This window comes from Capricornis sumatraensis, chromosome 7, assembly GCF_032405125.1.
Source record: "Capricornis sumatraensis isolate serow.1 chromosome 7, serow.2, whole genome shotgun sequence".
Lineage (NCBI taxonomy): Eukaryota > Metazoa > Chordata > Mammalia > Artiodactyla > Bovidae > Capricornis > Capricornis sumatraensis.
The window spans coordinates 96,056,851-96,077,937 of record NC_091075.1 but is presented as its reverse complement, the minus strand read 5'-3'; the positions used below and the strand labels follow the sequence as shown (position 1 = coordinate 96,077,937).

The following is a 21,087-nucleotide window of genomic DNA, read 5'->3' as shown; positions in this document are numbered from 1 at the left end:
GGCTCAGTTGGTAAAGAATCTGTCTGCAATGCAGAAGACCTGGGTTAGATCCCTGGGCTGGGAAGATCCCCTAGAGAAGGGAATGGCAACCCACTCCAATATTCTTGCCTGGAGTATTCAATCTCTTTCCATGCTGTCATAAATCACTTCTGCTGTTGACAAGTTTGCCCACAAAACCCCTTCCATTTGTTTTTTAATTGCCAGCTGAGAAACCTGACAGTTTAGATATAATTTTAAAATGCTTTTTATAGAAAAATGACCTCAGAAATAAGACCCCAAAGACTTACACAGAAGGTAAAAAAAGAGGAAGTGGCATTTATGGAGTGCCAAGACTCTTGAAAGACATTACTGAACCTTCTTGACAACCCTATGAGATAAGCATCATTATAACCAGTTTATAAATGAGCAAGTGAACAGCAGTTAAGTGACTTTACAGAGTTAAACCTAGTTAAATGGCATGGCCAGGTATCAGAATTCATGCTTTCTGCTGCTATGTGCTAATTTAAGTAAATCATCCTTGTGACAATGAGTTCAATAGCTCAGGGACCATCTAGGCGGTTTTCCAAATGGCTGAGTTGTTTCCAAGTCTGACCTTTAGATAAAGTTCCTCCTGCACTTTCATTTGGAACCTAATATCTTTTCATAACTAATACTGCAATGAACTCTGACTCTCTTTGGCATACACTTGTGTATACAAATACATACACGAATTACACATGTGAGCAGATCTTAAAGTTTGAAAGCAAATAGCTGGTTAAGAGTTTCACAAGCTAAATCCAATTTTTATGAAGTATACATGAATATCTGTATGCCATTCCTGCCTGTCCAAAGTAACTAACACTTGGTGTCATCATAAATTCTAGGGAGCTTAGAATAACATTTTTATAAGGTACAGAATAATATGAATACTTTACCCATTCCATAAACTTATTTATTTTTTAAAACAGTGTGGAGAGGAGTTTTCACCCAGAGAGTAGAAAATACTGATTTAGCAAACCTTAATTACTATCCTGCTTAGAATACATTAAAATGAATATTTTAATTTTATCTTTTGCTTTAAAAATAATCCTATAAATTACAATGATTGGTTACCCCCTATATCTCCCTACCATCTCCCTAAAGGAAAGAGATACTTTTCTTTTTCAAAAACCTTGCTTTTTAGCCAACTCAACATAAATTGTAGGAAAAATGCCAAACAAAAAAATGTTGTGGTTTAAAAATAATTTTTTTAATGAAAAAATGTAAGATTGGTTTTATCAAAATTAACAAACCTTTATTAAAGGCTCAGAACTCATTTTTATATCTGTATTTAATCAATTTAATTTTTTATAATCATATAACCAATAAGTAAAATACAAATTTAAATTCCAAACAACTATTCTTACATGAATTCAGGGCATTTATAAACTTTAACATAAAATATATATCAATTTGAAACAAAGTACTTCACCTAATAAATGTTCTCATAAGGCCAGTTACCTAAAACAAAATAGAAACTAGGAACTGTAACTACTGACCTTTTCACATGCAACATGGGGAAAAACACTTGGCCACAGGCACTCATGCGCACACACACCCAAGACTCAGAAAACTGATAATTAAAATTTCAGGAGTGAGTTTTCACTATGGTTTTGCAAGCTCCTCAAAACACTCCACACATTTCTTTTCCAAAAAATAATTTCTAAAATATGTATGGTGAGGTTTGACAAATGTATTAGGTAGTTTAATAAAAGGCAATGATTGCAAGTAAAAACATTGAGATATCTGATATAAGATGGAAAAGAATTTATTTCACTTTTGCCATACCAGGATAACAAAGCAGCCCTTTTATGTCACCACTCATTCAAAGGGCATTACAAAACATTAACATAATGTAGTAGCCCATGTTTTCTTTCAGGCACTTTCAAAGGGCATCTCAGACCCACAAAATCTTCTAATGAGTGTGCAAGAAACAGAGCTGCAAAATGATTAGTAAGGCAAGATACTAACATCTCCCTTTTTATTTGAACATTAACTTTCCATTTTTTGGAGGTTTCTGAATTAACATTCAAAGATATGCAGTATTTAAGTGTTAGGAATCAACATATTATCAGTAATCTTAGGTTTAATAGCTACTATCAAGCAACTGATTTCTAATGCACACAAGATAGTATGATAGTATATGTAAAAGAAGATGGCCTGAATTTTGCCCTCAAATGCGCAAAAAGAATTTTCTCTTTAGCATCCCAAACAGTCTTTGGCCTTGCTGAATAATTACAGAGCTGTTATTTTACTGTGAAGCAAAATAAGCCTTCAAGTGTCCCTTACTTGATCTGAGAAGGTCAAATTCTCTGTCCAACAGTTCCTCTTCTGTTAACTTGGAGAAATTGTCCTCTCCAAAAGGATTCCATCCTGACATATCAGGTGGGTTACTGATATTCTTCTGATTTGTCATATTTGCAACTGCCTCTTTACCAGCAATTGACCTAGAGTAAAAAATAAAAAAGGAAAAAAAAAATTATAACTGAAAAATTTAAGGGGTCCTGGTTCATACTTTATAAATACTTGATAAAGGAGATCATTTTATTATGATGGAGGTGGTAGATAAGGACATGCATTGGGAGAGGGACCACATGGGATTTGAATCACCTCCATAAAGGTCACTAGCTGTTCACCCTTGGGCAAGTTCCTTGACCTCTATAGGTCTCAACTTCCTCATCTGTGAAACAGAAGAAGCAGTATCTACTTCATAGGGTTACTGAGAAGATTAAATGATTTAATACATGTAAAGCAAAGAGAAAATAAATAAATAAATAAGCCTTCAATAAATATTAACTATTATTATCATAGTGAATAAACCTTAAAGTGAAAATCAGTTGCCATAACAAACAGTATCACTCTAAAATCACTACTGAATAAAGTGATTTTATGCCCTGGTTGTGCTGAGACACCACAATAGCTTTGCTTTTGACAATAATTTTCCTTTTCCTTTTCTTAGCCTTAAATGCTGCTGGATGTTGCTAAGCCTTATCTGCAAAGAGCAGTTAGCAGGACTAACCGATGAAAACGGAAGGAAGGACAGAGATGCACAGGGACCAGAGGAGAGGACTAGTTAGAGAAACATGAGAGAGGACTCGCCAAAAAGATGGGCTCCAAATTCAGGAGCCACTTGAATTGATGAAATGACTCCAACTCCATTGTAACACCCCCTCCCACAATGATTTCCTTTGTGTTCAGTGGAAAAATACTTGCCTATTGGCACTATAAGAGGAGTCCATCATGGGTCCAACCTGAGCTGGAAGTGATGAAGAGTAGGACACTAAGGCTGGGGAGAACTCTTGAGGGGAGGTGAGATACTCTGGTGATGCCTGTGGTTGAGACTGCTGATGCTGAGCGAGCATCTGTTGCTGCAAGAAAGCCTGCTGATACTGCTGCATCTGAAACAAAACAGGCCATCACACAAAACAACGCTCAAGGGCACGAAGCACTATCAGCAGTGCACCCATTTACTTCACTCCTTCCTTTTCACACTGGCAACAAATCAGAAACTGGAAAATCAACTTTCATCTGAAGGAGCAGCTTCTGCAGAACACTACAACAAGGGAAAATAAATCTATTTAAAAAGTTGTTTACCTGGACTTACTGTAGTGATCATTTTGTAATAGACACACAACAAATTATTATAATCTACCTGAAACTAACATAATCTTATGTCAATTATACCTCAATTTTTAAGAAACTGGAAAGTTAGGCTCACCTAGCAGGACTCAAAAATTCTCCTTTAAATAGTTTAAGAAAAAAACAATACAGTAGTTTAAAGTCACTTAGTATGGTGGTTGCTATAAAAAAAAGTCAAACTATTCTCTGAAGCAAATGTAATTTTCCTTTGGGCTTCCTTCTTTTCTTACTTTTTTTTATTCAATAGACATTTGTCAAATGAAAGAAACATATGACAAGATATCTTGGGTAAGCAGTCATATCCTTATACTATGAGATAAGAGAAAAATACTGTCAGTCAATTATGATCTGCCAAATCCAGGTTCAACCCAATGTAAAACTGCTTGAGCACACATAACTGGCTTTGATAAAATATATGTCCATTAATTAACTGGAGTTAATTCTGAATTATTAAATTCTAGAAAATACTATTCACACTGTGAATTCCAACACTGGAGTGTATACTCCAAAAGCAACCTCTAAAAGTTATGTAACACTTACCATTGCAGGATACTGTGATGCAGAAGGTTGTGGCTGATACACCGAATGCATTAACAACTGCTGCTGAAGCATCTGTTGCTGCTGCACTGCATGCTGATACTACAATTTGAAAAACAAATTCAATAATATTACTCATGCCATTTTTGTCCCATAGCCTTTTATTTTGAAGTATTGATCCTACCATAACAATGACTTGGGTACTCAACAGTCAAACACTAATGTGAAGTATCTATAATCAGTAAGTAGCTGGAACTTACATCTGCTTATTGGAACTGGTTTCAAAATAATCAATGCAACATAATAGATTCAACTAAAAGCAATTTCCAGCACAGTTTAAGGATGTCTGGAAGAAACCTAAACCCATTTACCAGTTGATGAAGACCCTGAAGTGATTTGTCTGCAGGAATTATAACAGTAAATTCCCACTCTCCTCTGTCTCCCCTTCAATGATATCTTCTGGCCATCCAATGGCACCCCTATTTAACTCTTCACTTTGGGTCTATCAGTCAAGAGCAGACCACGAGTGCACCCATAAGAACTGTCATGCATATAACTGGCTCAAAAATAGTTCAGGAAATGATGGAAGGATGATAACAACAGCCATTAAATTTAAAATAGTTTAGTAACACTAGAAATCTGCAGATTCTGATGAGGCAAAGAACAGAACAGAAGTTAAGGCCATTTTTTTCTATGTCCCTTCTAAATGCTGACCCCCATACACCTACACACATACATAACACACACATAACCCAAAACAGGCAAAAAAAGAAAAACATAAAAATAAGAACAAGAACCCAAAACAATGCTACCTCTGAAAGCCTAATATCACCTTTTCAACAACCTTATTAGTCTGTATATATATGAACTCAAAATGTAACTCAAAAGATACTACTCATCATAAACTGCAGTACTTATTTCTGGTGCCAAATGACTGGGTGAACATTCTTTGTTTCATAAAGCCACAATGCAGCCTATTTCCACAGAGCATTCTTAAGTATCTCACAGAATGCAAATAAAATGCATTTTCTTTAACAAGCAGAAAACTGAGCAAACTGTTTTTACTTCAGTCCACTGCTCAACGTACCCATGACTCAAAAGGGAATTCACTGTTATTTACAATTGGCATGAATTTCACAGCTGTAGAAGCTATATGTAAAAGATACAGACACTTCTGTATCTCAAGTAACAGAATCACCTGCTGCATATAAGCATCCTGAAGGAGCTGCTGCTGCTGGTGAGGATGACGCTGCTGCAGATGAAGCTGCTGCAGTCTCCAGTCTCCCTGCTGTAGCTGCTGAAGGACTCGATGCTGCTGCGGAGGCTGCTGAGTGGGCCCCTGACCCAGTAAAATCTCGGGGCCACTTCCAGGTTTCAGTGGTCCTAAAAGAGGTTTTCAAAAACGTGTATGAACATAATCATGATTTCAAGGGGGTAGGATGGATAGGAAAATTGGAACTGAAATATATACACTGTTACATATAACACAGATAACTAAGGAGAACCTACTGTAGAGCACAGGGAACTCAGCTCAATGTTCTGTGGTGACTAAATGAAAAGGAGTCCAAAAGAGGGGTGATACATGTATAGGTAGAGCTGAGTCACTCTGGTGCACAGCAGAAACTAATACAACACTGCAAGGCAAATAGACTCCATTTCATGGAGTAAAAATTAAAAATACTCATGATTTCAATAAAATGGCTGGATTTCAAAACACTCATTTCAGTAGTCATTAACCAAGGCATTATATCCTTATTTTATAGAAACTTCCATATGAATGTAGTCTATATGGATTATTTACTACAGCAAAAGTATTCATGAAAGTTAATTTTGATAGTTACAACTCATGAACAAGTCACTATCCTAGAAACACGTCATTTTCCGCTCTCTCTCTCTCTCCATGGACACACCAGCCAGGCCAGTTTGAAATGTTCCACATTTCTCAATTGTATGATGAGTCTGAGTCTGCATCCTGAGTCTGCATGTTTGCTGACAGGATTCTCTAACCAAAATGACAGTTTCCACACACTGCAACTGTTGCTGTCCTTTAAAATTTATCTCAAATCTCTCCTCCTTGTTCTTTCATCTAAAGCTTCCACTTGGTTTTATAACATTTATCTCAGCATTGCACACATTAACTGTTTACATGGCTATTTCCCAACTAGTATCCCTGAGAGATGGGGTGAAGACTTATTATTTATTTTAGCACCCCAAAGAACTTTTTATATAACAGATATTCAAAATTAAATGCTACTGTAGAAAAATCTACTAACACTGGCTCCTAAACAGGCATTTATTTATAAGCTTTATAAACTGTACCACAGGAAAACCCTACAAATAAACTTTAGAAATAACAAAAGAGGATGAAATACACAACTTAAAAAGAGAAAATGACAATAATTTCTATATTCTCTTCCAACAAGTTACTGTAAATTCAAATGTGACTATTTAATCCTAAGGGGGAAAAGGAGGGAGCATGCAAGGAGAAAGAGGACTCTTTCTCATCAATGTTAATGTCTTCAAACCTCCACAGGCCTTAAATACAGCATCTCTATGAAGACAGTTTTATGACCATTTCTAACTCTCCCAAAGCAAAGTTATGACCAACCTAGATAGCATATTAAAAAGCAGAGCCATTACTTCGTCAACAAAGTTCCGTCTAGTCAAGCTATGGTTTTTCCAGTGGTCATGTATGGATGTGAGAGTTGGACTGTGAAGAAAGCTGAACACCGAAGAATTGATGCTTTTGAACTGTGGTGTTGGAGAAGACTCTAGAGTCCCTTGGACTGCAAGGAGATCCAACCAGTCCATCCTAAAGGAGATCAGTCCTGGGTGTTCATTGGAAGAACTGATGTTGAAGCTGAAACTCCAATACTTTGGTCACCTGATGCAAAGAGCTGACTCATTGGAAAAGACCCTGATACTGGGAAAGATTGAAGGCAGGAGGAGAAGTGGACGACAGAGGATTAGATGGTTGGATGGTATCACTGACTCAATGGACGTGGGTTTGGGTGGACTCCAGGAGTTGGTGATGGACAGGGAGGCCTGGTGTGCTGCAGTTCATGGGGTCGCAAAGAGTCAGACACAACTGAGCGACTGAACTGAAATGAACTGAACTCTTCAAATTATAAGAAAATGCATATTTCTTTTAATTATTCTTGAAAATGTTTATAAAACACAAGGAATCTGTATGCACATTTGGCCACTTGATGCAAAGAGCCGACTCATTAGAAAAGACCCTGATGCTGGGAAAGACTGAAGGCAGGAGAACGGGACGACAGAGGACGAGATAGTTGGTTGGCATCACCGACTCAAAGGACATGGGTTTGGGCAAGCTCTGGGAGACGGTGAAGGACAGGGAAGCCTGGGGTGCTGCAGTCCATGGGGTCCCAAGGAGGTGGACATGACTGAGCAACAACTCTTAAAATTATAACAATATGCATGTTCCTTTTAAATTATTCTTGAAAGTGTTTATAAAAATACAAGGAAGCTCTATGCACTATGCATACAGATTTATGCATAGCTCTCCAAAGTTTATTGTTGTTGTTACTGAATCTCTAAGTCATGTCCTACTTTTCTGTGAGCCCATGGACTGTGGCTGGCCAGGATCCTCTGTCCATGGGATTTCCCAAGCAAGAATACTGGAGTGGGTTGCCATTTCCTTCTCCAGGGGAACTTCCCAATCCTGGAATCAAACCCATGTCTCCTGTATTGGCAGGCAGATTCTTTACACTGAGCCACCTGGGAGGCCCCCCCAAAGCATATTGAGTTTAAGAAAAATCAAGCTATAGAGAACTGTATCGAGTATGAATGCATTTGTATTTAACCCAACATGAATTATTTATATCTGTGTTTATACATGCAAAAACATAAAAAGAACTGGGAGGAGGTACACCAAACTGTTGCTAGTCTACTACAGGAAGAAAAAGAATGGAGCTATCTACAGTGTTCTGAACACTTCTTTGTATGAATATTTCTTAAAATTTTATTCATGTGTTACTTTTATGTAAGATTTAATGGGAAAAGGAATCTTCAGAGATGTATGCATATGGGGGGAGAGGTTTTTTCCCCAACTTAATCTGGAAGCATATAAGAAGGAGAAGTACTGCCCCTGACATGGGGAGGCAGGCCTGACACCCCTGCATGGAGGATTCTCCTGATAAATGTGAACAGTTTTACAGAACACCAGCATCAGACAAGGCCATCCTGTGACCGTGATGGATCATGACAAGTCCACTCCATAATCATGTCTCAACATTCGCAAAATCAGGAACATTGTCCAAACCACAAAAATGACCAAACTTCTCTCAATCCTGGCCAATATGACTGAATGCTGCTTCATTTCCAAATGAGGCTTTTCCATCTCTCCTTCTACATAATGATAATATACCCCTTAGTTCAGTTCAGTTCAGTCGCTCAGTCGTGTCCAACTCTTTGCGACCCCATGAATCGCAGCACGTCAGGCCTCCCTGTCCATCACCATCTCCCGGAGTTCACTCAGACTCACGTCCATTGAGTCCGTGATGCCATCCAGCCATCTCATCCTCGGTCGTCCCCTTCTCCTCCTGCCCCCAATCCCTCCCACCACCAGAGTCTTTTCCAATGAGTCAACTCTTCGCATGAGGTGGCCAAAGTACTGGAGCTCCAGCTTTAGCATCATTCCTTCCAAAGAAATCCCAGGGTTGATCTCCTTCAGAATGGACTGGTTGGATCTCCTTGCAGTCCAAGGGACTCTCAAGAGTCTTCTCCAACACCACAGTTCAAAAGCATCAATTCTTCGGAGCTTAGCCTTCTTCACAGTCCAACTCTCACATCCATACATGACCACTGGAAAAACCATAGCCTTGACTAGATGGACCTTAGTTGGCAAAGTAATGTCTCTGCTTCTGAATATACTATCTAGGTTGATCATAACTTTCCTTCCAAGGAGTAAGCGTCTTTTAATTTCATGGCTGCAGTCATCATTTGCAGTGATCTTGGAGCCCAAAAAAAGAAAGTCTGACACTGTTTCCACTGTTTCCCCATCTATTTCCCACGAAGTGATGGGACCAGATGCCATGATCTTCGTTTTCTGAATGTTGAGCTTTAAGCCAACTTTTTCACTCTCCACTTTCACTTTCATCAAGAGGCTTTTTAGCTCCTCTTCACTTTTTGCCATAAGGGTGGTGTCATCTGCATATCTGAGGTTATTGATATTTCTCCCAGCAATCTTGATTCCAGCTTGTGTCTTCCAACCCAGCGTTTCTCATGATGTACTCTGCATATAAGTTAAATAAGCAGGGTGACAATATCCAGCCTTGATGTACTCCTTTTCCTATTTGGAACCAGTCTGTTGTTCCATGTCCAGTTCTAACTGTTGCTTCCTGACCTGCATATAGGTTTCTCAAGAAGCGAGTCAGGTGGTCTGGTATTCCCATCTCTTTCAGAATTTTCCACAGTTTATTGTGATCCACACAGTCAAAGGCTTTGGCATAGTCAGTAAAGCAGAAATAGATGTTTTTCTGGAACTCTCTTGCTTTTTCCATGATCCAGCGGATGTTGGCAATTTGATCTCTGGTTCCTCTGCCTTTTCTAAAACCAGCTTGAACATCAGGGAGTTCGCAGTTCACGTATTGCTGAAGCCTGGCTTGGAGAATTTTGAGCATTACTTTACTAGCATGTGAGATGACTGCAATTGTGCAGTAGTTTGAGCATTCTTTGGCATTGCCTTTCTTTGGAATTGGAATGAAAACGGACCTTTTCCAGTCCTGTGGCCACTGCTGAGTTTTCCAAATTTGCTGGCATATTGAGGGCAGCACTTTCACCGCATCATCTTTCAGAATTTGAAAGAGCTCAACTGGAATTCCATCACCTCCACTAGCTTTGTTTGTAGTGATGCTTTCTAAGGCCCAGTTGACTTCACATTGATGTCTGGCTCTATATTAGTGATCACATCATCATGATTATCTGGGTCATTAAGATCTTTTTTGTACAGTTCTTCCGTGTATTCTTGCCACCTCTTCTTAATATCTTCTGATTCTGTTAGGTCCAGACCATTTCTGTCCTTTATCGAGCCAATCTTGCATGAAATGTTCCCTTGAGAGATCTGACAGAATGTGGTCCACTGGAGAAGGGAATGGCAAGCCACTTCAGTATTCTTGCCTTGAGAACCCCATGAACAGCAGGAAAAGGCAAAATGATAGGACACCAAAAGAGGAACTCCCCAGGTCAGTAGGTGTCCAATATGCTACTGGAGATCAGTGGAGAAATAACTCCACAAAGAATGAAGGGATGGAGCCAAAGCAAAAACAATACCCAGTTGTAGATGTGACTGGTGATAGAAGCAAGATCCGATGCTGTACAGAGCAATATTGCATAGGAACCTGGAATGTCAGGTCCATGAATCAAGCCAAATTGGAAGTGGTCAAACAAGAGATGGCAAGGGTGAACGTCGACATTCTAGGAATCAGCGAACTAAAATGGACTGGAATGGGTGAATTTAACTCAAATGACCATTACATCTACTACTGTGGGCAGGAATCCCTCAGAAGAAATGGAGTAGCCATCATGGTCAACAAAAGAGTCCGAAATGCAGTACTTGGATGCAATCTCAAAAATGAGAGAATGATTTCTGTTCGTCTCCAAGGCAAACCATTCAATATCAGTTATCTAAGTCTATGCCCCAACCAGTAACGCTGAAGAAACTGAAGTTGAACGGTTTTATGAAGACCTCAAGATCTTTTAGAACTAACACCCAAAAAAGATGTCCTTTTCATTATAGGGGACTGGAATGCAAAAGTAGGAAGTCAAGAAACACCTGGAGTAACAGGCAAATTTGGCCTTGGAATGCGGAATGAAGCAGGGCAAAGACTAATAGAGTTTTACCAAGAAAATGCACTGGTCATAGCAAACACCCTCTTCCAACAACACAAGAGAAGACTCTACACATGGACATCACCAGATGGTCAACACCGAAATCAGATTGATTATATTCTTTGCAGCCAAAGATGGAGAAGCTCTATACAGTCGACAAAAACAAGACCGGGAGCTGACTGTGGCTCAGATCATGAACTCCTTATTGCCAAATTCAGACTTAAATTGAAGAAAGTAGGGAAAACCGCTAGACCATTCAGGTATGACCTAAATCAAATCCCTTATGATTATACAGTGGAAGTGAGAAATAGATTTAAGGGTCTAGATCTGATAGATAGAGTGCTGATGAACTATGGAATGAAGTTTGTGACATTGTACAGGAGACAGGGATCAAGACCATCCCCATGGAAAAGAAATGCAAAAAAAGTAAAATGGCTGTCTGGGGAGGCCTTACAAATAGTTGTGAAAAGAAGAGAGGCGAAAAGCAAAGGAGAAAAGGAAAGATGTAAGCATCTGAATGCAGAGTTCCAAAGTATAGCAAGAAGAGATAAGAATGCCTTCTTCAGCGATCAATGCAAAGAAATAGAGGAAAAGAACAGAACAGGAAAGACTAGAGATCTCTTCAAGAAAATTAGAGATACCAAGGGAACATTTCATGCAATATACCTCTACCTCCCCCAAATTACCAAAAACAAGCCCAAACCCTTCCATAAGTCTTTTCAGACACCTTCTTACTGAGATACTCCCAACAGATTTCCAGGGTATCTGAGTAATAAACAAAATTTATTCAAATGTAAGTGTGTTCCTAGTGGTCTCTGGCTGAAGGGCTGAAATAAATGATAGGTAGGACTAATAGCATTCCCAACCCAGAAAGTTATAAAAAGGGAAATCAACATTGAATGCTTACTAGGAAACACAATTTTCCAAGATACAATACACCTTGTTATTTACTCTTTAAAACAGAATAACTGTTTTCCCATTTTACAGAAGAGACAACAGTGAGGCTAAGAAATGGTAAAATGGGAATTAGACATAAAGACTTCATATTTCCCTATTTTCCCTTTTATTCCTCCATCGGGTATACCTGATCACCACAGGCATATGTTACATCAGATAATATACTGTCTTCTTGAGCATATATTTTACTTAATAGTACTAATAATAGTTAATAGTGAACATTTCTGAAGGGCCTATTATGTGACAGGCATTACAGTGAGCAGTCATTTAATCTTCACAGCAATCCTATACTTTCATAATACACATTACTAAAAAACAGAAGATACAGGACTGAAATTGAGGTTCATGAGACTCCACATGTGGGTTTTTATCCAGCCTGTGGGAGTGCTCAGTTGTTTAGTCATGCTCGACTCTGCAACCTCATGACTGCAGCCTTTCAGGCTCCTCTGTCCGTGGAATTCCCTGGCAAGGACACTACAGTGGGCTGCCATTTCCTACTGCAGCAGGCCTTCCCAACCCAGGGAGTGAATCCGCATCTTCCGCCTCTCCTGCACTGGCAAGCAGATTCTTCACCACTGCACCACCCGGGAGGCCAGTTCAGAGTATCCTAATTTAAAAGATACTGGTTGAAAACAATTTTACACAAATGCTTTGTAAGGCTAGAGTTTCAAATTCTTCCTTTCCAATACAATACAGAATTTTCTATACTCTTGAACTTTAGTCTCAACTTCAAACCCTACTAGTTGATGATACCTCTAGGGATGAGCAAGTTGTGAGCTTTTTGTACCATACTTTTATACTGCCAGTAACTTACCATTGCTGAGAACTTTAGGAAAATAACTAACTGAGCTTATTACACATTAGTAGCTTTATCTTTCTTAAAGTACTATGTAATATATCTGCTTCACAATAAGGCTGCCAATAATTTACACTGCTAGGTAACCAAGCCATAAAAGGTTTATGTAAATCAACTATAAAGGGGACGAGGATGGCAGGGCTGTATTACCTTTTGGCCTGTGATTACCGACTTCACCCGGAGCAGGGACTTTAACAGGTGTTGCTGAACTCTGAATGCTCAGCACACTGGGAGTGGCAGTAGTGGAATTGGCCTTTGGTCTTTGCCTTGGTGCAATTGAGGTTTCTGTTGGTCCAATGGTGTCTGTTATTCTACAACAGAAGAAGACATGTCATTCCAAATACTGGGGTTATTTCTAATTTACTATTTGTTCTATGAAGCATCTACTTCAGCAGATGCATATTTATTATTGTTGATGATCATGTTAGTCCTCTTGGCTTCTTCCTAAGTCTCATTATCAAGTATTAAATGTTAATAAAGATAAGGAAGTAAATGAAATAAAATGAACCAACTTCCTCAAACCAGATTGCTTCCACTCATAGTCTGCCACTGAAGCTGGCAGAAAACAGAGTATAGGATTGCTCTTAAGGAGATAAAATAAACACACAGAACCCGTCTCAGTAACGTTTTAGACAAAAATGAGAGCCAACTTTCTAAACCAGTCAGAAAAATAAAAATAAACAACAAATAACAGTCTTCCTTAGCTTGGACTCAGCCTAAGAAAGAAAGAATATGTCCTAGGGCACATAAAACAAAAGAAGCCAAAACTTTTAACAGGTGGAGCTACCGGCTCACCTTCATCTTTTTGAATCTTTATTGTTGCTTGACTTAAAACACTGAATGGAAATTATATAAAAGTTTTCACACTAGGACCTAGTTTAGGTCACAGATGTGAAGTGGTCAAATGGAAATCAGGAGACACTAAATATAATCTGAGAAGACACTTCTCTTCCAAAAAAAGCCACAAAAAATGTTTAACTTACATAGTTATCAACTCTGCTTTTTCTAAATTCAATACAAAAACTCATACTTTTTAATAGGTCTAAGTTCACTTTTCAAAAGGACTGCGATAAGATCTCTCTACCAAGTTCCCTTAGCACATTTTCAAATGACCTGACACTTACAATTTTTGCATATGTATGATTCATCAAGTAGACATCTGCGGCACGTAGAGAAAGTCCTGTCTACCTTGACAGACCTAAACATATGTCTACTGCACAGATTTGCAGTTCTCTCCTCTATATGTAGACACCACAAGAGGGAGCCCTGTCAACAACTATCTTCTCAGAAAGAAAGGAAGTGAAATTGAATAGAAAGACTTTGGAAAATCATAGAAATATACTGCATACGGGCAGTTTTCTGAAAATAGTATTTATGTTTTAGATGGAATGCAGATGATACAATGAAAACTGAGCTAAATTTAAGGCAATAAAAGATCCTATGTGCATCTAACCAATTATCTCATTTAATCTAAACAAGTATTTATTGAGTTCAGATTATGGATGTGGCACTAAAGCCCATGCTATACTCTCTAAACTCAAGCAATCTGGTGGAAATATTATACACAGTCTTTCCATTTGTCTAACCATTCTTTATTCAGGGGTAGTATAGGCAAAGCCTCATCCTGCCTTGTTCTTATTTTATTATAAATCACTCCACAGAGGATTCACAACACACACAAGCACAGCAAACCTCTAAAAACCACATCGAAAAGCTGTGCAGACTTCCCTGGTGGCTCAATTGCTGAGTCTAGCGTTGCCTAATTTATTTCCCTAATGCACCAATATCTATCATATAATCACTGTTACTGATACCCTGCAAACATGACAGTACCCAGTCTTCAAAGAATTTACAGCCTACCTGGGAAGATATGGCACATGTTCAGGAAAATAAAACACAGAAAAAATAATTAGCACTAACACTAGTATGTCAAGAGTTTGACAGAGGGGTTATTCTACCTTTAACCTAACTTGGCTAGAGAAGGCTCAGGTGAGAACTGGAGCTACAAAAATAAATATGACCTCATCAGACAGTAAAAGACATTAAGCAGCCTGTGAAAAAAATGGGAAGAAAATGCCTGGATGAATTAGGCAAAGAGAAAATACAAATTTAACTGAAATGAAAAACTGAGTAATTACTGGCATCAACACTGCTATACAACCTCATCTGTACTACTCTAGCTGACAAAGAGCTACAGTAGTAGCTTTTTCTGTTTTGCTTTCTTTTCTTTCCACTCACTAACCTGAACAATCTTCCTAAAATATAAACTCTCTCTTTTCTTAAAATCCTTCAGTGTTTCTGTCTGCCAGGACAGTGATTCTCAACGCTGCCATCTTGAAGATACAAATCATGTAAGTTTCACATGTTTAACATTCCCAAGAGCAGATGCAAATTTGTGGGGATGGAAAGGAACTTTTAAGAAGTAAAACAAAAAGTTCACAGATTGAAGGTAGGACAGGTAGATAATATACATAAAAGTTTTAAAACATGTAAATAATGATACTGGCTATTTAAAGACTCCCTTTCTCCCCCTCATTGGAAATATGCCTTTCACATGGAAAAAAAGATTAATTTTTTACCATTTATAATTTTTACTGATACTATGAATAAAAAGTAAATTTATATTGTTGACCAGTAAGGATCAATGAACCCTATTATTTAATATACATAATATATAGTTTAACATACTATGAATAGCACTGTGAATTTCTGTTAACTATTTCATTTGTTTGTAAGTATATAGCTATAGCTTGTGTCATGGTGAAAAGACAAAGCATTATTTTTCAGTTGACTCATGCTTTTTAAAAAATTTATACTTACTTAAAGATTTAATCATTGACAAAATAATTATTTTAAAAGACAACAATAAAACTAGCTGACAAGCCTGACAATAATTCACAATGACCATTCAACTGTAACAGCAGCTGTTAACTCCAGCTATATCATGAGTAAGACAGTCAGTCATACTGGATCCCTGCAAGTTAGATGTAACTTTACTCCTCTGTCTCTTACTCAAGAGTATTTTAAATTCAAATGAATGAAGATAATAGTTTTAGAGTGATGCTCTATCTTTTTTAAAAATTAAGTCATTCGCAATTGATATCTCAACAATTTACAAATAGCAGATTATTTCTAACACATCTCACAACCAAGTTCCAAATAGCAAACTGACTACAAGGTTCACCTGCCTAAAGGCCAAAATCCAAATTTCTCAGCATGACACAGAATAAAGTTGCTCATGACTGACATTCACCTGCCTCCTCAGCTTCATTTCCCACCTCCTGCAGATGTACCCTTATTATGCTCCAGTCTTGCAGCTTCACAAAGGCTGTTCTCACCTGAAAGGTCTGCCTGTCATAGCTTCCTACCCATTACTCCAAGTGACTAGAGTATTCATCCTTCAGGAAAGAGCTCAGCAACTCCCACCCCCAGGGAAAGGATTCCCCCTGTGCTCCTGTCCTCTGTACCCAGTCTTTCCCTTCCTCCACTCTCAGCTGCCTGATCACTGCAAGTTGTAACTGTTCGCTAGTGTATCATCACTTGAATATGAACTCCTTAGAAATACACTGCTTCTTTTTCTTTGTGTTCTCCATGTCTATATCCTGCATATAACAAGTGTGTGACAAATGGTTTTATGTATTTCATGTCAAAATACTTTGCATAAGTGAAATACAATACAAAAATCAGCTGTGATCAAGAAATCTCCCCAAACATGAAACTATACCTGTCTGATAATCTAAAATACAGTCCTGTCTACTCACTTTTAAACTCAAAAAAAAGGCATGAGGAGAAAAAGTTGTCATTAATTCAACCATTACGCAAATTTAGGCCTTAACCTACATAATCTGGATCAAACACTAATGTAGTGAATAACTATAAAATTATTTAAAACACTGTAATATTCCATGGGTCTCAAAGAGTCAGACACGACTGAGAGACTGAACAACAACAAACAGTCCTCTACTGGTCTTAAAAATGTTGCCACTGTAACTATTCATTGTAAATTACATACAGCTCTTCTTTTCATAAATCAATAAAAGGTCATTACAAATAAAATAAAACATAACATTTCATAAATTAGTTGTCATGTGATGAAATAACGACAAGTCCCACCTATAAGATGACCCAACGTAACATCACCAGTTACAGTCACTTCATGAAGGTGGAGAGGGAGCAGTTCAAGCACGACTACTGTCAAACCCCGTTATCTCATACAAAAAAGCTTATTTTGAACTTGCTGTCTCAACATCATACTACATGCAGTAAGAAATACAGTATTTTTTGTGGGTGAAGATGCTATTTAATCAATGACATCTGCTAGGATTAAAAATGAGTACTGTTCCCCCCACCTTTTTTTTTTTTAATAAATGCCTTTTCAAATTTCAGCATAGCTTTGCCTACCTGGCTTTTATTTGGCTTTTCCTAGAAGCTGCTTCACTAGCAGTCATCGGTTCAGGAAGAGTTGAAGGAATAGGAGAATTCTTGGAAGAAAAAAAGAAAACTTTTCATTTTAATTTTCATTTCAATTGCAGAAAGTTTTATTGAAACACTACAAATATATTCTTAAACTTTAAGAGCACTGTCTGTGAGAAACTATTTCTTCACATCTTCACTTTGTACAAGTTGACACATATTTGCCCAATCTAATGCACAAATATCACTATGTGTTACACACAAGAGTCACTTTCTTATTTGTGTTCCAGAGAAACCCTTGGAAAATAAACAGAACAATATTATTATATATATATATTATACCCACTTTACAAATGGGTAAATCTGGGGTATAAAGGATCACACAATGACTATTTCACACACTGGAAAAGAAGCAAACACCAAGTACATGAATAAAGTGTTGTTTTACAGACTGGAGGTAATTTTCATGACATTGTTTGTCAAGTCCAGGAAACAAGAGCAGAGGCTTCACTGATTTGCTTCTGCTCTCTAGTGTTCAGTTTACAATAATTACTCAAAAAAAGTCACAAAGTATTCAATAAATGTTTGCAGAGTGAAAAGCTAAAAATCCAGGCAAATGTTAAATAAAATTCATTACTAGAATGTGCGCAATGACTTTCGGTTTCAACCGAGAATATATTACACTGACGTAACAAGAACTTCAAAAATTGAAAAGGAAAGGCACCAAATTCCTTCTTTTTTCTTAGGGGAGTAGATTAAGTTATACACAAAGGAAACCTATAAGAAAAAGTCAGGCCACTCAAGGTGAAAACAGCTTAAATTCAGTGTTTGATTCTAGACCTTGATTCAGGTTAGCAGACTTGCCACATACTATTAATCCAATATAGTTAAGTACAGGGTGCAGGCAACAGATGCAATTCAAAGCCTTCTGATGGTGTCAGCTATAATACAGCTTCCTTGAACGACACACTGGGTTTTACAGTTATTATTTCTAATCCTCATAATTATCATCCTTGTTTTACAGAAAAAGTAACAAACGTTAAGCAACTTCCCAAAATATACAAAACCAGTCACTGATAAAGACAACCGAGCCCAGTTCAGTTCAGTCCCTCAGTTGTGTCTGACTCTTGGTGATCCCATGGACCGCAGCACGCCAGGCCTCCCTGTCCATCACCAGCTCCTGGAACTCGCTTAAACTCCAGTCCATCGAGTCGGTGATGCCATCCAGTCATCTTATCCTCTGCCGTCCCCTTCTCCTCCTGCCTTCAATCTTGCCCAGCATCAGGGTCTTTTCCAATGAGTCAGCTCTTCACATGAGGTGGCCGAAGTATCAGAGTTTCAGCTTCAACATCAGTCCTTCCAATGAACACCCACGACTGATCTCCTTTAGGATGGACTGGTTGGATCTCCCTGCAGTCCAAGGGACTCTCAAGAGTCTTCTCCAACACCACAGTTCAAAAGCATCAGTTCTTCGGCACTTGGTTTTCTTTATGGTCCAACTCTTACATCCATACATGACCACTGGAAAAACCATAGCTTTGACTAGACAGACCTTTGTTGGCAAAGTAATGTCTCTGCTTTTTAATATGCTATCTAGCTTGGTCATAGCTTTTCTTTCAACAAGTAAGCATCTTTTAATTTCATGGCTGCAGTCACCATTTGCAGTGATTTTGGAGCCCATGAAAATAGTCTCTCACTGTTTCCATTGTTTCCCCATCTGTTTGCCATGAAGTGATGGGACTGGATACCATGATCTTAGTCTTCTGAATGTTGAGTTTTAAGCCAGCTTTTTCACTCTCCTTTTCACTTTCATCAAGAGGCTCTTTAGTTCCTCTTTGCTTTCTGCCAAAAGGGTGGTGTCATCTGAATATTTGAGGTTACTGATATTTCTGCCAGGAATCTTGATTCCAGTTCGTGCTTCATCCAGCCAGCATTTCACATGATGTACCCTGCATAGAAGTTAAGTAAGTGGCGTGACAATATACAGCCTCGATGTACTCCTTTTCCTATTTGGAACCAGTCTGTTGTTCCATGTCCAGTTCTAACTGTTGCTTCTTGACCTGCATACAGATTTCTCAGGAAGCAAGTCAGGTGATCTGGTATTCCCATCTTCCCATCTCTTTGAGAATTTTTCCAGTTTGTTGTGATCCACACAGTCAAAGGCTTTGGTGTAGTCAATACAGCCAAAGTAAATGCTTTTCTGGAAGTCTGTTGCTTTTTCTGTGATCCAACAGATATTGGCAATTTGATCTCTGGTTTCTTTGCCTTTTCTAAATCCAGCTTGAACATCTGCAAGTTCATGGTTCACATACTGTTGAAGCCTGGCTTGAAGAATTTTGAGCATTACTTTGCTAGCATGTGAGATGATTGCAATTGTGAGGAAGTTTGAACATTCTTTGGCATTGCCTTTCTTTGGGACTGGAATGAAAACTGACCTTTTCCAGTCCTGTGGACCTGAACCCACTTCTCTGCATTTACAATGCCTATGCTCTGTATACCAAGGGCAACCAAACTTTCTCGGTTTACAGAATACTGAGTACCTCAGGCATTTTTCATGACACCCCCGGCCCCACCATGCTCCCCCAAAATCTAACAGTCCTGCTTTTTCAACAGTTAACTTAATAATAGTCTGTGCTATTTCAGAGATGCCACTGTGATCCCCTCAATGATGCAGTGAGTGCCATCAAGTCTACTGTAGCTCCCCAGAGCACCCCAGCACATATACTTTGTATCTGCAGCTTTGCATCAAAAATACTGATTACAAATATACTGTTAGATCACTTGTCATGAAACAAGTGACTTTGAAAGTATATATACCCACACATGATGAAATTTTAAATTCATATATATTATGATACTTATAATATAAAAACTACTTACATTAATGTTGGAGACTGGACAATCCTTTTTGGCAAATTTAAATGCAAAATATGACACTTGAAATATATCGGGTCTCCGCTCTGGATCTGGTTCAAGCATGAACCCTACAAGAATAAATCAAAATGTTAAGAAGTTTCACTGAACACAGAAGCAATTAGAGGCACATTAAAAAGATATATAATTCCATTCTAAGATTAGTGATGCTTCCAGTAAACTTTGGGAATGTTTATAGAAAATACAAAAATTGTTACTTTATACATTATCCTAAGCTAAAGATAAATGAGTCCTAGGACAGGTCGGTACTGAAAGCATGAATTACAAATATGAATATTCTTCTGAGACTCTGACACAAAACAAAGTGAGTTTAGTCAACACGGGAATTATTCAAGAAAATTTCTGGGCTATAGTAAGGGTCCTTATTTTCACTATTATTTAAAATAGTTTTAACATACCTACTAATATTTTTAGATATCTATTAATTTTTAAGGGCTTCTGAATTATAAGAGGAAGACTAAACTGTATGCATTACAATCTATTTAACAAAGTAGTATAGGGAAGTAGTACAGGGTTGGCACTATAGTTTTCTTAAAACACGTTTTCTTCCCACACTGATGACAGCAATATTCATCATAGTTCTGTATTTCAATATGCTATCCACAACATGTTTAGAAATACAAGCAAAGGTTTATGGTTCTATTTTGAACAGTTTTCACACCAGTCCTACAGCACTGCTTGAAAGGCCTGACCTTTTTTCTAACCAAAATGGCCACTACATTTCTTGAACTACTTGCTAAATTACAATGTCACAAGAAGGCCGACATTTATACTCCATCCTATACATGAAAAAACCGTATTTTGTTACAGTATTCTTCATGTTCTAACTCTGCTTCATTGATTAAATTCTTATCGTGTTCAAATCATTTTTAAACCTATTT

The 21,087-nt window shown here is 38.0% G+C and overlaps 1 protein-coding gene across 2 annotated transcripts in view; it reads right to left on the bottom strand.

Moving 5' to 3' along the window:
* Positions 1 to 21,087, bottom strand: part of BMP2K (BMP2 inducible kinase) — a 116,371-nt gene that overhangs the window by 19,458 nt on the left and 75,826 nt on the right. For both annotated transcript variants that reach the window (XM_068975471.1, XM_068975472.1), the window contains exons 8-14: positions 20,153 to 20,256; positions 17,261 to 17,340; positions 13,010 to 13,170; positions 5,393 to 5,577; positions 4,198 to 4,296; positions 3,232 to 3,416; positions 2,308 to 2,465 (exon numbers count right to left, since the gene is read on the bottom strand). In XM_068975471.1, coding sequence (XP_068831572.1) covers positions 2,308 to 2,465; positions 3,232 to 3,416; positions 4,198 to 4,296; positions 5,393 to 5,577; positions 13,010 to 13,170; positions 17,261 to 17,340; positions 20,153 to 20,256 — 972 coding nt within the window. The remainder of the gene's footprint in view (positions 1 to 2,307; positions 2,466 to 3,231; positions 3,417 to 4,197; positions 4,297 to 5,392; positions 5,578 to 13,009; positions 13,171 to 17,260; positions 17,341 to 20,152; positions 20,257 to 21,087) is intronic.